We start from the raw sequence: 21,617 nt of genomic DNA, 5'->3' as shown, positions 1-21,617 counted from the left end.
TGTATGAGACAGTGTGAATTTAAAAAAACAGCCTATAAGGTATAAGTGTGGCTCTCTCTCTCACACACACACACACACACACACACACCTCAAAAATGGAGCTCAATGGCACTTTCCCAGCAGTTGACTCTGATGCATCCTGTTTGTTTCTGTAGTTGATCAAAGACTCTCCTGAACTGAAGTTAATTGGTTGACCATTGACCCGTCACTCTTCATGGACACACAGCTGGGTTCAGGAGATTCTCCATGAATGACACTAAAACAGCAATTAAACAGAGTTTAGTTCATGTGTTTTTTAGTAATCTGAAAACATAATTTCAACATCCAGTGCAATAAAACACATTTAATGATGTGTCTTATATATTATATGTCACATGAGAACTTGCAATGTCACTAACATCAACATAAGTTCTCACATAAACACTGAGCCGCTGTGAACAAACATCTCTCACAGCACTCATGAATGCACAACAGACGTCAAGATTTACAGTGAAAAATTACACATTTATACTTTTATTTTAAGTTTTAAAGTGAGTCACTCTCCACTGCCATTGTATTAACAAGACCACTCACCATATTCATTAAAACATCTGCTTTTGTGTCTTCTGCATGAGGGTGAGTGATTTATGACACAATTTTCATTTTTAATGAACTGAGGAATCCTGAAGCTGCAGTGAGGACGTGTGTTTTATTTGATCATTCAGAACACAAAACACGTACATAACGGGACATTACAAGCAGGGGCGGATTACGATTTCTGATGCCCGAGCAACCGACCAACCCGGGCCCCATTTAGAAAATAGTTGCTTAGATTAAAATGTTTAAAATTACGTAAAATGTATTTTTAAATAATAATTTTAAATTCATCCTATAAGCCGTTGTAGCCAATACATTCAAAATGCTTAATGAAATAAAATCTAGTTAACTATAATGAATGTATTTAGTATGAAAGCAAAGACAAAATGATCCACAGTTTATTCCTCAGACACTGCTGTTGTGCTGACTATATTAAGAGTTTTGACAGTGTGTTCTCAGGATGGAGACATGTGTGAAAATGATTGTAAAAACTGTAACATTTTAATTATAATTAATGCATCTCTGTCTTGTATCCCCTTTAAAAACTCTCTGATCTTACGTGGATTGTGTTCATAATATACAGTATTTGCTGTCTTTGCATTTAAACTCATGTGAGTTCTCTAAACATCATGATCAATTGTTCACAGCTGCCATCATCAGCTTTAAAGTATCTAATAATAACTCATACTGAGCAAGTTTTTTATTGGGTGCATTACACAGACTCTTCGGGCGTTTTGAGTGTTGCATAACATGCAGGATTTGAACAAATGTTCATTACACAAGTAGATGTACATGACAATAAGATTTACTCATCAGTATTGTTCCAATCGTCACCATTTGTTTTAACCGTCATGATGTGAGAGCATTACGCAGTGATTTTAAACAAATGTACACATCACATGTGCTGTATATATGCATGATAGTGGCATATAATCAGTATTTGACCAATTGATAACATTTGTTTTAACTGTTATTTCACTGGATTCTTTCTAATGGTCCCTCAGACTGTGATGTACACGTTCATACTGTCAGTCAACATGAGAGTCCTCACCTCACATCAGCACAAGGGGCTCCTGAACTGAATCCAGGTGGATCATCCATTGACCGGTCACTCTTCATGGACACACAGCTGGATTCAGGAGATTCTCCATGAATGACACTAAAACACAACAGCAATTAAACACTGTTTTAAAAACTACAAACTCTCACAAACACTCTTTTCCTCTCATCAGTTTCTCAGTTTTACTCTTCCCAATATTACTCTCTTCTTTAAGGGGGTAACATGTTCTTTTCCAGTGTTTGGTCATGTTTAATACACAGTCCTAGTTCAACATTCAGCAATTTCACTTCTGCTTATTTGATGAAGATATATTTGAGCACATGACATTACACAGCAGATCTGATCTGAATGTCACTAAAGCTGGAAAGACTTTTGTTCTGTTCTCTGTAGTTTATTTCTGTGTCACTAGGTGGTGCATCTGGTTTTACTCAGTTGATGCTGATATCTGCTGATGACAGCTGTCTTAAATCTGTCAATCATCTTTTCAATCATTTATAGAAGATTGTCTGTAAGTATCAAAGTGTTTATGAGATGTTTATCTTCATCTTATGTTTGATATTGATGACATTATTTAAGGTTAAGTTTGATGTTTAGAAATGTGTGTATTTTTTCCTTCACCTGTACTTGTCTTTATGAGCATATTTATTCATACATTGTTTGATCTTATTGAACATTTATATAGAAAAAAACTCCAGTTTTACCACCATTTGTGAATTTTTCAGACGTTTGTGCCTAAACATACACACAAATGACCTTTGACCTCAATCCTAAGTAATGTACATTTTAGTTTGATGGTTTGTTCTGCATTCATCTGAAGAAAATTCTGTATTTGTGTCTAAAATGTTCAGAGAAACACATTTGAGTTTCACCTTCTACATACGACTGACTGTACAGATTTCTCCAGTTCTGTCTGTGACTGAATCAAACCGGTCTCACTGTCATCTGACTGTAGATCTCACTTTACCCTAAAGCTGTTTTCACATGTTTATACTTGAGATAATCCAGTCTGTTCTCATTTCTCCTCAGTGTTTTTATACTGTAGTGTTGTGCAGCATATCAGAAATATCTATCAGTGTATTTTATTAAAGCATTGAAATCCTCTGACCTCTTGACCTTCCCTGTGTCAGTCTGTCCACTGAGATCCTTTGTGGAGTCCATGACATCATCTGAACAGTCCACTGAACGCCTGTCAACAAACGGGACATCATCTATATTTGTGACGTGTTTATTTGTTCAATACTGACACATATTTGTTTTTATTTGTCCTCTAGAATATTCCATTAGAAATGAATCAATGAGGTTCAATTGCAGACTGTCAGCTTTTATGACATGTTAAACACCAGCATAAAGAGAAAACATCAGAAGACTCAACAGAAGAAAACAAAGCAACGTTTCAAGTCAATAGAAGAAATAACATTTCAGTGCCAAAGAAACTGAACACATACTGACAATTCAGATAAAAGAGCAAAAGTCTCAGTATCTGTTTGTTCTGCTGTGATTAATACTTAGATATCTGTTAGATGTCTTACTGTAGCTGATAGTTTGAAAGGTTTATTATTGTCATCTTGTTTTGGTTTGTTTTTTTCAGAGCTAATTAAAGTTAGTTTTGTTTTTGATATTCCAGACACATTCAGTGATAAAAGGCAAAAACTCTTAAACGGCTTAGAAAATATTTTCCAAAATAGTTACTGTAAAACATGGAAAGATAATACTCCATCCATCCATCTTCAACCGCTTATCCGAAGTCGGGTCGCGGGGCAGCAGCTCCAGCAGGGGGCCCCAAACGTCCCTATCCCGAGCCACATTAACCAGCTCTAACTGGGGGACCCCGAGTCGTTCCCAGGCCAGTGTGGAGATGTAATCTCTCCACCTGATCCTGGGTCTTCCCCGAGGCCTCCTCCCAGCTGGACATGCCTGAAACACCTCCCTAGGGAAGCGCACAGGGGGCATCCTTACCAGATGCCCAAACCACCTCAACTGACTCCTTTCGACGCAAAGGAGCAGCGGCTCTACTCCGAGCTCCTCACGGATGACTGAGCTCCTCACCCTATCTCTAATGGAGAAGCCGCCACCCTTCTGAGGAAGCCCATTTCGGCCGCTTTTACTCGCGACCTTGTTCTTTCGGTCATGACCCAGCCTTCATGACCATAGGTGAGGGTAGGAACAAAAACTGACCGGTAGATCGAGAGCTTTGCCTTTCGGCTCAGCTCTCTTTTCGTGACTCAGATAGAGCGAGTGCAATACCGCCCCCGCTGCCCCGATTCTCCGGCCAACCTGCCGCTCCATTGTCCCCTCACTCGTGAACAAGACCCCGAGGTACTTGAACTCCTTCACTTGGGGCAAAGATAATACTATACTTCAAAATTGTTTTCATTATTTTCACACGATATTATGAGCATTTACCTGCAAAAGCCATCGCAATGTTATTTACCCCGGGAAGAGGTCCTCCTTTTTTTTTTTTTTTTTTTGAGTGCAACTTTCGTTTTACCCCTAGTGGTAACAGCTATGACAACGACGTTGTGTGAATTACAGTGTTGTGTATGTCACAGGACATTTTACATACTTCTTTCTGAAGTTAGCTAGCTTCGGCAAATTAGAAAGTTCCTCTCTGATGATTTTTATCAATTGTATTATAACTACTAATAAATGCCCAAAACTATTATTATCATCACTCTTGATCAATTGACATTTGCAACTATATAATACAAATCTTAGTTGAATTGAGTAGACCCTATTTTCTTTTCTCAGCTGTAAAATATACGACTGTTCACTCCGCCATCTTGAGATCTCCCCATCACTGAATGTGACTGAAACATCAAAAACAAAACTAACTTAACCTCACTGTTTAACAGCAGTTCAGTACTCACCTGTCAAGAACTGTTGATGTTCCTCTTTACTGACTAGAATATCACCTACAAAATACTTCACAATGATTTTATTGATTGTTTCAGACGATTCAGTGGAACAAAATATGTCGCAGTTTTTCTCTGTTTCTCTCCTTATGTAATTTCCTTCTCTTCCCAGAAAACAGGGGACCTTCCCCGGACATTGCGAACTTCCACTTTGGCCAACTTTGTAACATTCAAGTCCAGTTTTCGTCCGGGCCAGAGATCGCGACCGTCCCTCATCTGACATTTCCTCAACAACACTTGCAAAATCCCTTCGCCCATGTGTTCCCTTTATCATCAGACCACCTTGCAACTCAGAGAAAGAAATATTAAACTAAAATATAAAACCCATTTTGGATTTAACCCTAAGAAATGTGGATATTCCTTAAAACATCCCTTAAATGAACTATGATAATGGATTTTATTTTATGCAGAAACCATGTTTTGTTTTGCAGATTGACATTAAGATGGTTTTGTGGTTGCTATGGTTTTACTAATAAAAATAATAGTTACTATGGAACAAAAAATATTTTCGTTAATATTGATTTAGAAACGATAAAATCCAATACTGATACATTTATTTGGATTAATATGACTTATATGTGTGTATAAGAGGTTATTTCTTATGCAGAGTCTTTGCATGATCCCATATATGATGTACTGTGAAATAAATAATTGTCTTCATAGCAAATATCCACACAAGCACATTAAATCTATGAAAAACAAACTTGAACGTACGACTACAGCCCAAACGAAAACTTCTAAGACTTTTATTATTGCCAAGGGTTCAAAATGCAAGCAAACAGTAATGTAGAATGAGAGTTGCTGAATCAGATGCAAGCAATGACAGCAAATGCAGGAGAGACCACACAGGATGGAAACGAGTCCAATGCTGAAACTGAAAAGACAAATGAAAAAGATACAGTTAAGACATCCTCATGTAAACTCGGACTGCATCACATTCTACACCATCATTTAAATTGGCAAACTGTTGCTCAGGCTGCAACATAAGGTCAATTATTATTATTTTTTCAAAATAATAATAATTATAAAGAATAACAGTTTCATGCAGAATATTGGATGGAAATATAATATTCTGAATTATAAATATCTGTAAACCCAAATATTTCTTATTTTCTCAAATAAGATTCTCACCTTTAAAAGTACAAGCTTGACAAAATGTATAAATGACACTATAGATATGGACATACTACAAACACGTAACCAAATATCATCACTACAGACACTACATCACTATCATCACTTGTCTTCACAGAAAAGGGTTGAAATGTTTATGACCCGGTGACACACCAAAAATCCTGTTGTGAACGCACCCTTAAAGAACAGGGGCCATATGTATAAACTCTATGACAGAATTTTACTCATATTTCTAGATTTAAGAATAAATGTGATTCATAAAGGTTCATATGTGTTAAGACTCTCAGCTCCTTCATTATTTAAGAGAGCTGGAGAGGATCATTTTTGGGGTTGTCGGGGGGTTATAGCGTTAAAACAATGTTATGAATGCAAACTTTAATAGAGTGAAAAAGACACTATCAGCATCACATAAACATATAAATTAATACATTGGTTTCACTCTTCCCACATGTTAAATTTGCTCCTACATTCTTTTGAATGTTCAGTGAATAAAATATTAGATGCCATGAGTGTACCTTCTACCATCAATTTCACATCTGAATGGCCATGAAATATGAAGCAATGTGATAACATGAAATTAAAAATGACATTATATGGCCATGAAATATGAAGCAATGTGATAACATGAAATTAAAAATGACATTATATGGCCATGAAATATGAAGCAATGTGATAACATGAAATTAAAAATGACATTATATGATCATGGCATAAAATGGGCATTGTTTGGTGTTGCTTCAGGCCAGAACAGCTGACATGTGCTGCTATTGTCAAGCAACTGTTTTTAGACTGATTTCTAATTCAGAATATTATATTCCCATCCAATATTCTGCATGAAACTGTTATTCTTTATTATTATTATGTTGAGAAAAATAAAATAAATCACCTTATGCTGCAGTGAGCAACAGTTTGCCAGTTTAAATGATGGTAGAATGTGATTTGCGTGTCTGAGAGTTGCTGCAAGAATTTTATAATCAACCAATTGTGTGTGAGGAGTTACAGAGAGTGCTTATTTTACAAAATAGTATTACTGTAAAACATGGAAAGCTAATAATATTCTTCAAGCTTGTTTTCATTATTTTGAGTTACCCCGGAAGAGTTCCTCCTTTTGTGTAATAACTTGGTGTGTGAACTGCATGTGTGATATAAACATTATTTTTGTTACAGTTTTTTGTTGAAGGAGATAAAGACACGAAACCAACATCATTCAATAGAAAATGTTTGTTCTTTTCTCAAATAGGAAAACGTGAAAGTAGCGCACTGTCCTCCTCTAGTGATGATGATTTAGTGTTTATATCTCTAACAAAACAAATGAATATTACAAAAATAAGGTTTAACTCACATTGCGACGGATTTTGCAGACAAATGCTCATAATATCGTGTGAAAATAATGAAAACAAGCTTGAAGAATATTATTAGTTTCCATGTTTTACAGTAATACTATTTTAGAAAGTCGTTTAAGAGTTATCGCCGATAATCGCTGAATGTTTCTTTATTTCTTTATTTAAACTGCATATTAACATAAAAACATCAAGAGAAAATCCCACACAATCAACATTGTATAATTTCCATCTCAGGTACAAATAATACAGTTATTCAAATAATAAGATACAGAAAAATTAAACAAATAAAATAATAATCCCAGAGTATAAAAACAAAACAAATAAACAAAGGGATAAGATGACATTTATTTATCAATTTTGAATTTGCAAACAATTTTACAAGCCCTGGAAGCTTTTTTTTATTTGTACACTTATACAAACGATTACAGTATTGTTTAAAATCATTTATAAAATAAAATAAAAAATGTGGTTTATCACCAGACCACTTTCTGAAACTTCCCCAATAAAACAATTGAATGATATTTGCTTTATCCTTTTCCATCCCACAGTCATTTACATATATCATTATATCAGAATCATTGTAACATGATTTATGACATTTCTAATGCAATTATTTAAACTTTGTCTATTAAGATGTTTACAATATTTTGTTTTACTTATGAAATAATCAAAGGGTTTTCACTGCAGTTATTCTTGAGAAGATACAAAATATCTTTGTGTGTTTAGCGTCCATCACAATTGTCTAAAAGTGTAACTGGGATTTTAAACTTGTTAAGCAAATCTGTGTATGATGACAAACCTCCATCACTGTTCATTAACTGACTAATACAATGTTATTATCAAACCATATATTAATAAACTGAGATTTTACTGCCATGTCAGTTTGATTCGCTCTTTCATCCATTTTCACAGTCAAGATTCGAAAGATGTTTTCTTGCATTTCACTTAGAGACTCACATCCATCATCGTTCGTGGCTTTTTCTGTGGATGTTTTGTTGGGGTGTTTGGGTCAGAGTTACACATTTCTCCATCTTTCGCTTCACAAGTATAAGAGTGGACTTCACGTGAGTGGATGTTCCTCTCTGAATGATATTTATTACACCTCATTATGACATGCTCAACATGTTCAGGAACATTACAAACATCACATTTATCTGATATACACTTTACCATTAAATAAAGGATTTGAATCCAGTATGTCCGAGTCTTAATCTTGAAAGAATCACTTCTTCTCTTCTGCATTTTCCTTTGAGAGTCTTCAGCTTAATTGATTTCTGTTTGCTATCTGTGTCCCACTTCTTCTGCTACGATTCCCTCACTGCCGTTCTTCCATTTGGCCTCATCTTTTCCAAACTTTCATTATTTCATTGTCCTTTAATTTCAACACTCTCTTTGCATCCCATCTGCTATCTCATCACCCTCCACACCAACATCAGCAGCAACCCAACACAACTGTACATTAATTACAACTCTTTGTATTCTCAGCATTATCATAAATATCTCCATCAATAAATCATCTCTTATTGTTTCTTTTGAATTGAAACTATTAAGAGCTGCAATAGAGTCAGAACAAATGAAACTCTCTCAGGCCTTCTTCTATCCATTGAACACTAATATTATAGCTGCTATTTCTGCTGTAAATACAGAGAATCTGTCATTCATTATTTTGCATATGACTACATCAAACTCAGGTATGCACACTCTGGATCTTTAGATCATCAGTAAATATTGGCATATAGTTATAATAATTCCTCTTTACATAATCTTGAATCAAATATCCAGTGTTATCTGCATTCCTGTCAGTCCATTCTCTCTTCTGATCTACGAGTCCACATTGGAAATCTCCATGGAGGAACATCACACAGTGTTTGTTCATACTCTAACTTATTTAAACCATATTATTTCTGTATTTATACTCCAATCAAATCCTTTACATTTTCGTTGTTGGGTCACCTGTCAAGGAGTCTGAAAAGAGACAAACATTTAAAGGTGCAGCAGGTGTTTCATGCTCTTAAAGGGATAGTTGAGCCAAAATTACAAATCTGTCATCATTTTCTCACCCTCATGTTGTTCTAAACCCGTATGTCTTTCTTTCTTCAGTGGAACACAAATGATCTTATTCAACATTCACTTTCATTAATGAGGAAAAAGATTCAGTGACTGAGGCCTAACATCTCATTTACTGTTCCACATGTTAAATGGGTTTGGTACAACATGAGGGTGAGTAAATGATGACAAACCGTTCACTTTCACTGAACTATCTCTTTAAAGCTTATAAAGTGCAGTGATAATGTGTGAGATGTGTAAATTCAACTCCGGCTATTCCTTACAAACCTTCTAATGTGACTGTACTGATGTGTATCTGTGTGTCATTTATTTGACTCATTACAGCCATAAACAGGCGAATATCTCCTCAACATTCATATTAAATCATCGTCTCTTACACAAATGATCTCTTCAGTAACTCAATCACTTTGGCTGCTCACCAGTAATTTCAGTGTCAGACCCAAGATCTCAACAAAACTGCAAAGTCTTTGTGACGGATGACTTTGTTTTCTCTGCACAATAATCTGAGATAGGAGAAAGTATTTTAACATCAAAGTAATTACACACTTGTGCTTTAAACAAAGTTCATGAAAATATCATTTTTATTTTGTCTTTAAAGTGGAAATTTCACTGAACATGTTCATTTTAGGACAGCAGATTAGGAATGTGGAAATGAAGCCTGTGAAACTCTGAGGCTTTACTTGGATTGTTCTGGGAAAAGATTCAAATCTTCCAGAGTGTAAAAACAGTGTCATCTGCTGGTTAGTACGAAATAAACAGCAAAATACCTGATGATGAAGCACCAATCATACACCTCACTGATGTAGTTTCAATGTTACATGCACAAATAAAAGACTAACAAGTGTGTGTGTGTTGATTTTACCCATTAAAGCATCGCAATAAATGCCAATATGAACCTATATAATTCAATATTATGTAATACTGTAGAATAATGTATAGAAATATTGCTAACAGATCAGAATATGGCAAGTATTTGGGCTGCAATTATTATTATTCTCTATATACTTGTATGACAGGGTATTAGCTTCGATCTGATCAGTATCTTATAAACAGCTCATGCAGTTCAGCGATTATTTAAATGATTTATTCTCTGTGCAATCAATGTGTGAATTATAATAAAAGTTCAGAAATGAATTTACCTGCAACTTTATGCACCGTTGCCTCGTACAAAGGCCATCCGCCTTTAGATTCTTCAATCCACCTCTCCACCAATTAAATATACAGATCTGTCATCAAGTCCGTCTAAGACAGGGGTACTCAAGTTCAGATGCCAAGGGGGCTACATTTAAACCACATAAAATGTGAAGGGCCACAAATTAGAACTTGCATCGTAAGATTTTATTTATGACAATATTTACCGTTTTACTTATTTAGAAATGCAGTTTATTACCTGTCTTGCTAGTCTTTGTCCTATTTAAAGTAATACTGAACATGAAAAAAAAATCTGGAACAAAAAAGTGGAATAACAATTGTCTTGCAATATTAAAGCAAAAAATGAGAAATGTATGAGGAAAATCAAAATACAGGCTACTTTCTAAGCCCTGATAAAAAGTAGTCCTTGTTCCTAGTGGGAATTCTGAGTCTGAATTCTTTTTACCAGTGATTTCAGGTCAGCCTGTTGCTCACTGGTAGCTGCTCTAAGACAGTCTGTCAAATGTCTGTCAGTTAAACGTGAACGTTGCTTTGACTTTATTATTCCCATTGCAGAGAAAGCACTTTCACACACATATGTAGATCCAAAGCAGGTCAAGATTTTTAAAGCACACTGACTTAATGCAGGGAATGTGTCTTTCAGAACACACTTGGTCCAGAATGTGTCAATGCTCTCTTCTTTATGTCTCTCTTTAAAGATGGTGTTGTGCTGCAGCTCTATGAGTTGCTCCTCAAACGCTGCCCTTTCCACGCTGAAGGGTTCTGACATGACTGCGACAGACGTAGCCTGTATGTCACAAGCAAATGGATTTTCTGTGAATGCCAGTACAGGTGTGAAGGATTTAACGTCCGCAAATCGGGAGGAAAACTCGTCTTTTAGCTCCCTGAGATATAAACAGTAAGCACTGGGTGAAAATGAGCCAGGTTCTGTCACTTGTGACTGCAGAACAGAAAAGTGAGTGAAATTTCTTTCCTGAAGTTGTTGCGCGAACAAGTCAATTTTCGCTTCAAATGCAGCCACATCGTTCAGCATCATCGGAAGAATCTTTTGTTTACCTTGAAGCTTACGATTGAGTGCATTTAAATGTCGCGTAACATCAGTCAGAAAAGCTGCATTGTGCATGAATGTGTCATCTTCGAGGGCTGCCAGTAAATCATGTCGGCCCTTCTCTTTCAAAAATATGAGCACAACTGGAAGTAATTCCATGAAGCGATCAAGGACATTTCCACGACTAAGACATCTGACCTCCGCGTGCATTGCCAAGTCAGGGTATGCGCTTTCAAACTCTGCGACCAAGGAACGGAACTGTCTGTGTTTCAGAGCATGTGCAAGAATAAAATTGACTGTTCGTGTCACTGTGTCCATTGCCATTTTGAGCTCTCCACGTTTGAGCTTGCTGCACAGTTGCTCCTGATGCAGAATGCAGTGGTATGAGAAAAAGGCTGGTATTTCAGAATCTTTTCTAAGTAAAGCGATTAATCCCTTTTCCTTCCCAACCATTGATGGGGCACCATCAGTAGTCACAGAAACAAGCTTTTTCAAATTTATGTTTTTGCCTGGACCATGAAAAAATTCATCAGTGCGGAGTGAATATCCTCTCCACGGGTTTGGCCTTTCAATGGGAGCAAGGTCAACATTTCCTCGACAAATTTCTCCCCTTTAAGAAAACGCACCCACACTGCTAGCTGTGCAACATCTGTGCTGTCAGTAGATTCATCCAGTGCTAAACTGAAGTACTCTGAACTTTCAATGTCTGTTAGCAACTGTGAAAAGAGATCGTCTGAAATCAATTCTACTCGTCTGGTCACTGTTGAATCAGACAACTCCAGCTTTGAGATTTGCCTGATGATGTCTTCCTTGTTCTTAAAATCCGAAAACAGTGATTCTGCACAGTCCATAAATGTATTTTTGAGAAATTCTCCCTCTGTAGCAGGCCTCTTTGCTTTTGCAATATTCCAAGCAATTCTGAATGAGGCCTCGGTAATATTGTCAGCACTTTTAACAATGCCGCGGAACATGCATCTCTGGGCATTAAAACCAGCTAGCAATGTCTGTACCTTTTGACTCCTGACTGAGCTGCTATGTGGATATGCAACGCTGAAATCGGAATGAAGCTGCTCATGGTGGCGTTGCAAATTAGCTCGTTTTAATACAGCAATTGTTTTTTGACAAATGAGACACATTGGTTTGCCACCTATGTCCGCAAAGGCGAATTCCATTTGCCAATCAGGGTTGAAAACTCTGTTTTCATCGTCAACCTTCCTTTTCTTTGAAGCCATCGATATCTAATGTACAGTACGAACACACAAGATACAGTATGTTCACAAGGTTTAGTTGACTGATGGGGTTTCGCTATGATTCATCGCCGACGAATAAGCTCTCTTAATTTTCGCGGCATCCGTTATAGCACCACAACCTTAAAGGTGCATACCCAGTTTTCTCACGATTTTTGTTATAGCCTTCATGAGCAGATGTTGAGGGCCATTAAATATATATTATCTTTATATTTTAACATTTAACATTTATTGATTATGCCTATAATATATCTATAGGCCTAGCCTACATCAAATGTTCAATTATTTATTAAATGTTTTCTTACATGTTTTTGTACTCAGGGTCACTTTACAAAGTTATTATTCTTAGCCTACTACTAATACCCACTATTAGCCCAGTACATCTAACTTTTAAAGGAATACTCCACCGTTTTTTGAATTTGGGGTTATTCACCGTCTCCCCTACAAATGCATTTTTGTCTCAGTGCATGCATTGTCTGGCAGCGCGCCGCCGCTAGCTTAGCTTAGCATAATTCATGGAATCCTATTGTCGGGTAGCATGTCAGTAAAAGTGACAAAAAATAAAAATACTTCTTTTGGCCTGCTTATTCACAACGAGTACAAATAGCAATGCAGATCAAGCACAGGCGAAGCACTGATAGGCTACTTGGACGCATAGATATCATGCAACACCTGAAATAAAGCTTGCCACAAAGAACCGGCAAAAGTAATGATTATGCATGAAACATTTGAATTGTTTATCAATAAACTTGTTCTATGTCAGTGGCTGCAAAGATAAAGTTGACGATGCAGCGCATATAGAAATGCACACTTCATATGAATTAGCAAGCAGAGAGTAGGTCATTTCTTTTAGTTTTTAATTGTTTTGTTTAAAAGTAGATATTTAAAGATTTCTATAGATGACAAGTAGTTTATACGCTGAGTTTCAGATAATTTATGAGACACGTTCCAGTTCACGCGCTGGCGCCTCCATGTCCTGATATTGTCTACTATTAGTTTCTTCTTATTTATTAATCCAGGCAAATTTGTTGATGAAACATTGATTAAAATGAAGATAAAATTTATACAAAACGAAATCTTCAAGCAAAAATGACATTCGAAGATCACTAATAATTATTTGATTATTATTCGAAAATCGCACCCCTCCACCACATGCACGCGCAAATGCATGTATAGGACACACACCAGAGCATGTGAGCAAAGCGGAGCGGTGCGACGCTTATAAGTTAAAAAACTTAAACTTATAAATGTTGTTTTTTAATATCATCTATGTTGATTATATGAAAAGGGAACCCATGAGATGAGTAAAATAGGATCATAAGGTGACCAATATATCGGAGAAAATTTGGAATGGGTCAGACATCATTTTGACTAAAGTTTTGTTTTGGAGAAAGCGAATTTCTTTTTGTATACATTGTATCTTAATTTTAGTCAATGTTTCATCAACAAATTATCCAAAGCGTCTGCGGTATACATGTAGGCTATAGCTACCTACATATATGTCACACGGTCTAATATTTGCGCAACCTTTGAGCTCAAATTATAAAAAAAATGCATTAATTTTTTGCATGACGCGGGCCATAAAATGAATGCCGATGGGCCGGATGCGGCTCGCGGGCCGCCTGTTGAGTACATTAATATTGAATGTTTTATGTGTGATGTTGGAACAATGCTCCAACTTTCATTATCCGTTTCTTCTTTCCACTCGACAAGGGCGAAAATTCTTCATCCGTTGGTCTCTATCCTGAACGCGCGTAATTTGGCGGTCTTTTGATTGCGTTTGAATTTTGGCGCACATAATAAAGATAGGCATTAGCCAATGACGTAACGTATTGAGGTGGAACGCGTGCTAAATGCATGGCCTGAAATGCAGACTGAAAGTGTTTCTATCATTCTGTAGCCTATTATAAAAACTATTCAATAATAATAATATTTGAACCCTACAAAATTATGAAATAAGTAATTTGATGAAAATGATTATATAGGTTAGGTCTTTATTTTCATTACAAATGTTTATACAACGAAATTCTGTGGAAGCAATCCAATGTACAGCACATAACAAATACTTTAAAATGCGTTACATTACAATACATTAAAAATCATTATTGCACAGATTATGTTATTAAACCCTGCAGTTACAGCATTATCTACATACCTGTAATATATGTGTATTATGTGTGTGTTTGTGCATACGTGTATGTGTGTACATGTGTATGAGGGAAGCTGGATTGATAGAAGTAACTATGGCTTCTGCAGCCTGTCCACAGCTCTGGCGGGAAAAGCTGTTCCGTAACCGATTAATCTGTGTTCCTGGGGAGCGGAGGGTGACAAAAAGGGGTTTGCAGGATGTGAGTGATCCTGCTGGATGTTTGTGGCCCATGTGAGAACACGTCTGAATAGATGTCACACAGATCTGAGAGGGGTGCTGACAATAATTTCATCTTCACAACCCTCTTTTTGTGTGCAGCAGTGCAGCCGGAATACCACACAGCAATAAGTCATGATGCTTTTGTGCAGCGGTATAGAAGCTGATCAGCAGTCTGGGGTTGTGTCTGATACAAGTATAGCAATTGTAGACATTATTGTGATACTGTATTACAAAATACAAAGTGATTTGTAAAGGCCCACTGCATCATTTGGCTTCCTGATATTATGGGGTTATGTATTACCATAAACCTCTATATGACTCGAACACAAATGTTTGTACATGCCTTTGGAACAGCACAGATGTGATTATATTATGACTTTTCTTCATTATTATGAAGTAACTGTTTCATTTGTTTTCATGTCTGACATCAGTGACGTCAGTTTTTGCAGCTCTGCCAAGTTTTGTTGAAAGCACCAAAGTTTATTTTATTTTAATGCAAGTGGAGAACCCAGAAATGTGTTTAAATTATATTTGAGGTCCCCAGATATTTATTGGGGTATTTTTGTGTTTGGAGACATATATTAACTGTGTATTATTCTGTGTGCATCTGCATATGTAGTGCATGTATTAATGTGTATGTATGTATTTTATTACATATAGAAATTGATGATATTGATATATGGTTAAAAATTAAAGTTTGCAAATAGAATTTGTGAAGTATTTGTTTTGTTTTTATGAGCCAGTTAAGATAAGGTAAAATACTCATTAAACATTGTGCTAATTCTAAAATGGGATAGAAATGAAATGAAATGTGGATTGTGTAGACTTGTTAAAAGTTCAAACTGTTCAAATAAGAAAAACAAGGAATGAATTAAGGAAACCTTAAGCATGTAAAATGTATTGTTTAAATACATTTGCATAAATAAATTAAACATATTGGTGAAATATATGGTCATAACATACAATATTATATAAATAATAATCATATACATCGTATTAATATATGTCAATATACTCATTTAACACGGACAATTTATAAATGTTATAAACTTATATCAACATATATCTGGAGATATGTATATATGTGATATATTGTCTTATATTTAGCATATATGACGCGTCACTTGCGATATAGGGACATATATGTCATATATTACATTTATGAAATATGAAGACGGAACTTCATTGAGTGAAATCGAAACATTTGAGACGAAACATCTGCTGCGACTGTATTGAAGCATTTCTCCACGAGAAAACATGATCGAGATGTTGCTGTAACAGTATCATGAATCATCTTCAGTGGATTATTTACTCACAACTGGACAGAGAGATGATCTCCATTATTATTATTATACTGTTTTACTCAGTATGTGCACTCCAAATCAAGTGTGGTAAGAAACCTTTTGTGTATGTGTGTTAATAATACTGAACAGAGACAGCTCGAAAGATTTCAAGCTGTAAATGAATGTACACAAGTAAATATATACACCAGCTAGTGTGATTTCAGCACACAATTCTTGCTTTGTCATTTAAACTTGAACTATAAATCTTTGTAGTACAAATGGAAATGATGTCTCGTGTTCTTCAGTTGATCTCATCCTCCTCTCTGTAATTCATCGTTTTAACTTTACAACTCTTTATTTTATAATAAATATCTTCATAAATTGAACAGTTAGAGGAGTGAGATCACTCTCATCATGATCAGTCTGATTTTGATTTATTCACAGCAGTTTATTTTCTCTGTCAAATCTAATTCAAGTTTTGCTGCTTTTAGTCTATATTTATTCCCTTTAATGTCATCAATGTGCTGATGTACTTCCAAATGCAGACAACATTAATTTCAGAAGAAATGATCATTTCAAATCATCAGTTTGTCTCTTGTGAGGAAAGAACCGGTCGAGACACAACAGTGCTCTGAACAGAAGTGAAGATTTACTATTCAACAGTGTCTTAAAGTCACAACAGATTTTACACACTCACGTGATTTAAGTGAGCTGACTTTCAAAGGATGAGGAGAAAATAGCTTTTGTGTTTTTATTATTATTATTTTATGCTTTGAACAACAAAACACGAGCACAATACAACATATATTTGTGTTTCAGGGGAGCAAGAGGAAAAAACATTCATTCACAAACACACTTGATCTTTCATTTATACACAGATTCTGAAGACAAAGCACAGATGAACAGTTTTTACAGCTTTTCTATTTGTACTATTTTGAATAATAGAAATATAATTATGAATGTATTTAAAAACTACTGAAAAAAGGAGCTTTTTGTTATAAAAATTACATTTATGAGTGTGAAATTTGAGTAATAAAATAAAGAGATGAATTAAATAAGCTTCACTATTAACACTGTTGTCATATTTTAAATAACCAAAAATGACATTTTCATAATTAAAGTGAATCTTTTCATTAATAAACGTCGACAGATCTTTCCAGAACTGTTTCACATCACTACAATGCCAGAAAATGTGAGACACTGTTTCAAGTGCAAAGAGCTAAAAGAGCAGTTAACATCAATGTCTTTCTGAAACTTACAAAGAAAATGTTCAACAGGGAGAATTTGTGTATTATCCTAAAAGAAATGTCTTTTATCTTATTTGTAACAAAATAACCAAACAAACACTTTCCCAATAGTGTAAGACTTGATGCAACCTCCTTTAAAAACAAAGAAGAATAGATTTATTGTTTTGGATTGTAAAAAACTCATTTGAGCACATTCTGGATCAGTTGGGTTAATTATGGGCATATCAGTCGCCTTCATTACTTTATGTCAAAATAATGTCAATGTCACTTTATTTCTAAAGCACAACTAAAACAACAGCTGTTGACCAATGTGCTGTACATAGTCAAATAAAACTGAATCAAATAAACAATCCACAGCAATACACCTCTAGCGCATATGATCACCTCACTGATTAAAAGTGATCACAAACAGATGTTTTAAGTTCTGATTTAAATGGGAAATAGTCGAGGCGGTTCTGATACTCACAGGAAGACTGTTCCAGAGTTTTGGAGCTGCTACTGAAAAGGCTCAGTCCCCTCCAAGTTTAAATCTGGTCCTTGGCACTACTAAAAGCCTCTGAGGATCTCAAAGATCTCCCTGAGCAATGTTCTGACAAGAGATCTGTGAGATAGGATAGCGCCAGACCATTGAGAGATTTAAAGACCATTAATAGAACTTTAAATTCAATTCTATAGTGTCCCTGCAGCCAGTGTACTGATATTAAGGTAGGTGTAATGTGTTCCTATTAACTCCAGTCAGGAGTCTGCTGCTGTATTTTGCACTATTTGGAGACTAGAAAGGGAAGCTTGACTAATACCTGTATAAAGTGAGTTACAATAATCGAGTCGAGACGTGATAAAAGCATGGATAGTCCTCTCAAAGTTCTTAAAAGACAGGAAGGTCTTCACCTTTGCTCGCGATCTTAAATGGGAAAAGATGGATTTGACCACAGAGCTGACTTGTTTGTCAAATTTCAGGGCACTATCTGTATTGATCAGTAGACAACAAATAAAGAGAAAAGGATTGCTGGTACTGGTGTCATTATTCCACGAGGAACACACATCATATACAAATTACCAGCAAATGCACCTAACTCGAGCTGATTACTTTGATGATGTTTGATGATTCATTTATTTATATTTTCTCACACGTTACGCCCCAAATATGACTTTTTCATTTGTTTTTCTTCCTCACTGCTGCTCTCAAATGCTGTATCGTCCAGGATAATACAAGTTTTAAAGGCATCATAAGAGTTGTTACAGTATTGGGAATACTCCTGTGAGCAGATCAGATTTGATCCTGTAGAGGCTCGTATAGAAATGTTTGAATTTCATTGTGTTTTTATTGTAGATCTTCTGTTTTTCTGTGACTCCAGTTGAAGACAGAGAACTTACAGATGACCTGTGTCAACCTGGACAGACGTCTATTCCAGTCCGGCCTACAGCACACAATACTTATTTCTGCTTTTATATGGATGACTGTCCACTTGTTCTCTTCTAAATGAGATGTGTGCAAATATAACTTGAACTGAATAATGCAACTGCAAAAACACTTGATCCAGTTGCACAGAATCCTCTGGTGAGTTTAAAGGGACAGTTCACCCAAAAAATGAAATCATTCATCATTTACTCACCCTCATGCCATCCCAGTTGTGTCTGTTTTTTTAGAAGAATATTTTAGGCCACAGCAGCCAAATTCGGTTGTCAGACCTGTTTTGAGTGCTTAATACTGTTACAGTTCGGTTATTTACAAGAGTGATAACCGCATTCTAGAGACTATTTCATGAATGTAAACAAAAACAAAGGAATTCGAACGGTCCAGACATATTTCTGGATCCTTTCAACAAAGTGTCTTTTTCACAGTAAGTCAGACCACTCAATCTCCAAAATGGTCAGTCAAGATTAGATAAAAGAACACAACAGAAGCTTTTGCAATATTGAATTTCAGTCAATAACTTAAATATAAAAGAAAGATGCAATGAAAGTAAATGGTGACTGAGAATGTCAGTCTCTAATGTTCTGCCGTATATTTCCTTTTGTGTTTCACAGAATAAAAATGTGTAAGGTTCAGAACAACATGAGGGTGTGTGTATGATGACAGCATTTGACTTTTATCAATGAGTGAACTCTTCAAATCTGTCAAATTTACACCAACTTTAAATGATCCTGTAATTAGTTCTTATAAATCCATTTATGAATGCAAAAGTGTGAAGCTGTTTTTTTTCTAGAATTGTCTGTTAAGTATTAAGATTTATATACTGTAGAAAAATCACAAGAATTCTGTATTTGTAAATGTTTATTTAGTATAAATAAAACAATGAGTATCTGAATGTGCCGTGTGTTTAATAAAGAGTTCATATATAGACTCATTTATTCATTTAAAAACATTATTTTTATTATTGAATCTGATAGTAAATAAGTTCAATCACATCACAGTGAGACACAAAGTACTGTCATTGTATTGAATTCAATCAGTTTCATTGATGAAATGATTTCTAGAAAGAGTTTGGAGTTGTGTTGATGTGAGATACAGTGAGTATATTTCACTCATCCAGTTGTGTGTGTGTGTCTCTGATGATCAATTTCACACACACACACTGAGGAATCAGAAAAAACTCCAAATCCAGCATAGAGGGGTCGAGTGAATGTGGTGATGAGTGTGTGTAAGTGTGTGAGTGTGTGTGTGTCAGAGACGCTGTAGAAGGACAGAGTGCCGGCCGGACAGTCCACATACACTCCTACTCTCTTACAGTCGTGTGAAGGGGGACGTATGTCAGTGCTGTTATTATTGTGACAGACAGTGAATGTGTTATTAAAGCACTCCAGACTCCAGGAGTTTACATTGAATCCAAACTCACAGTCATAACTCACTCCTTTCCTGCTGATTTCTTTATATGACACTGATATAACAGCACCATTTCCACTCCATTGAGTCTCCCAGTAACAGCGTCCAGTCAGACTCTCTCTACACAGAACCTGAGGATCCACATCAAATCTCTCTGGATGATCAGGATATGACTGACGCTCTCTCACACGTGTCACCTTCCTGTTCCCCTCAGACAGAATGAGTTCAGTGTTTACTGTGTTTGAATCCAGTGTGAGATCACAGACATCTGAACACAAGAAGAGAAAAACACTTAAAACACAACAATCACTAAACCAGTGTGTGTGTGTGTGTGTGTGTGTTTTGAATCCAGTGTGAGATCACAGACATCTGAACACAAGAAGAGAAAAAACACTTAAAACACAACAATCACTAAACCAGTGTGTGTGTGTGTGTGTGAGTGTGTGTGTGTGAGTGAGTGTCTTTGTGTCTGTGTGTGTGTGAGAGTGTTTGTGTTTGTGTGAGAGTGTCTGTGTGTGTGTGTGAGAGTGTGTGAGTGAGTGAGAGTGTGTGTGTGTGAGTGTGAGTGAGTGAGTGAGTGAGAGTGTGTGTGTGTGTGAGTGAGTGTCTTTCTGTGTGAGTGAGTGTCTGTGTTTGTGTGTGTGTGTGTGTGTGTGTGAGCGTGTATTTATCACTTTGTGGGGACCAAATGTCCCCAAAAGGATAGTAAAACCCGAAATTTTTGACCTTGTGGGGACATTTTGTCGGTCCCCATGAGGAAAACAGCTTATAAATCATACTAAATTATGTTTTTGAAAATGTAAAAATGCAGAAAGTTTTCTGTGAGGGTTAGGTTTAGGGGTAGGGTTAGGTTTAGGGGATAGAATATAAAGTTTGTACAGTATAAAAACCATTATGTCTATGGAAAGTCCCCATAAAACATGGAAACCAAACATGAGTGTGTGTGTGTGTGTGAGTGAGTGTCTGTGTGTGTGTGACAGTGTGTGTGAGCATGAGCGTGTATTTATCACTTTGTGGGGACCAAATGTCCCCATAAGGATAGTAAAACCCGAAATGTTTGACCTTGTGGGGACATTTTGTCGGTCCCCATGAGGAAAACAGCTTATAAATCATACTAAATTATGTTTTTTGAAAATGTAAAAATGCAGAAAGTTTTCTGTGAGGGTTAGGTTTAGGGGTAGGGTTAGGTTTAGGGGATAGAATATAAAGTTTGTACAGTATAAAAACCATTATGTCTATGGAAAGTCCCCATAAAACATGGAAACACAACATGTGTGTGTGTGTGTGTGTGTGTGTGAGTGAGTGACTTTCTGTGAAGGAATGAACACAACGGACAGTGAGATAATGTCGTGTAAC

At 36.1% G+C, this 21,617-nt stretch overlaps 1 protein-coding gene across 1 annotated transcript in view; it reads right to left on the bottom strand.

The window, feature by feature from the left end:
- Window positions 1-19,416: 19,416 nt before the first annotated feature.
- LOC127650774 (NACHT, LRR and PYD domains-containing protein 3-like) overlaps window positions 19,417-21,617 on the bottom strand; it is a 29,382-nt gene continuing 27,181 nt past the window's right edge. The window contains exon 13 of the mRNA XM_052136408.1: window positions 19,417-20,529. Coding sequence (XP_051992368.1) covers window positions 19,964-20,529 — 566 coding nt within the window. The 3' untranslated portion in view covers window positions 19,417-19,963. The remainder of the gene's footprint in view (window positions 20,530-21,617) is intronic.

Source organism: Xyrauchen texanus, chromosome 10 (genome assembly GCF_025860055.1).
Source record: "Xyrauchen texanus isolate HMW12.3.18 chromosome 10, RBS_HiC_50CHRs, whole genome shotgun sequence".
Lineage (NCBI taxonomy): Eukaryota > Metazoa > Chordata > Actinopteri > Cypriniformes > Catostomidae > Xyrauchen > Xyrauchen texanus.
The sequence above is the reverse complement of the archived record's forward strand: the minus strand, read 5'-3'. Positions and strand labels throughout refer to the sequence as shown.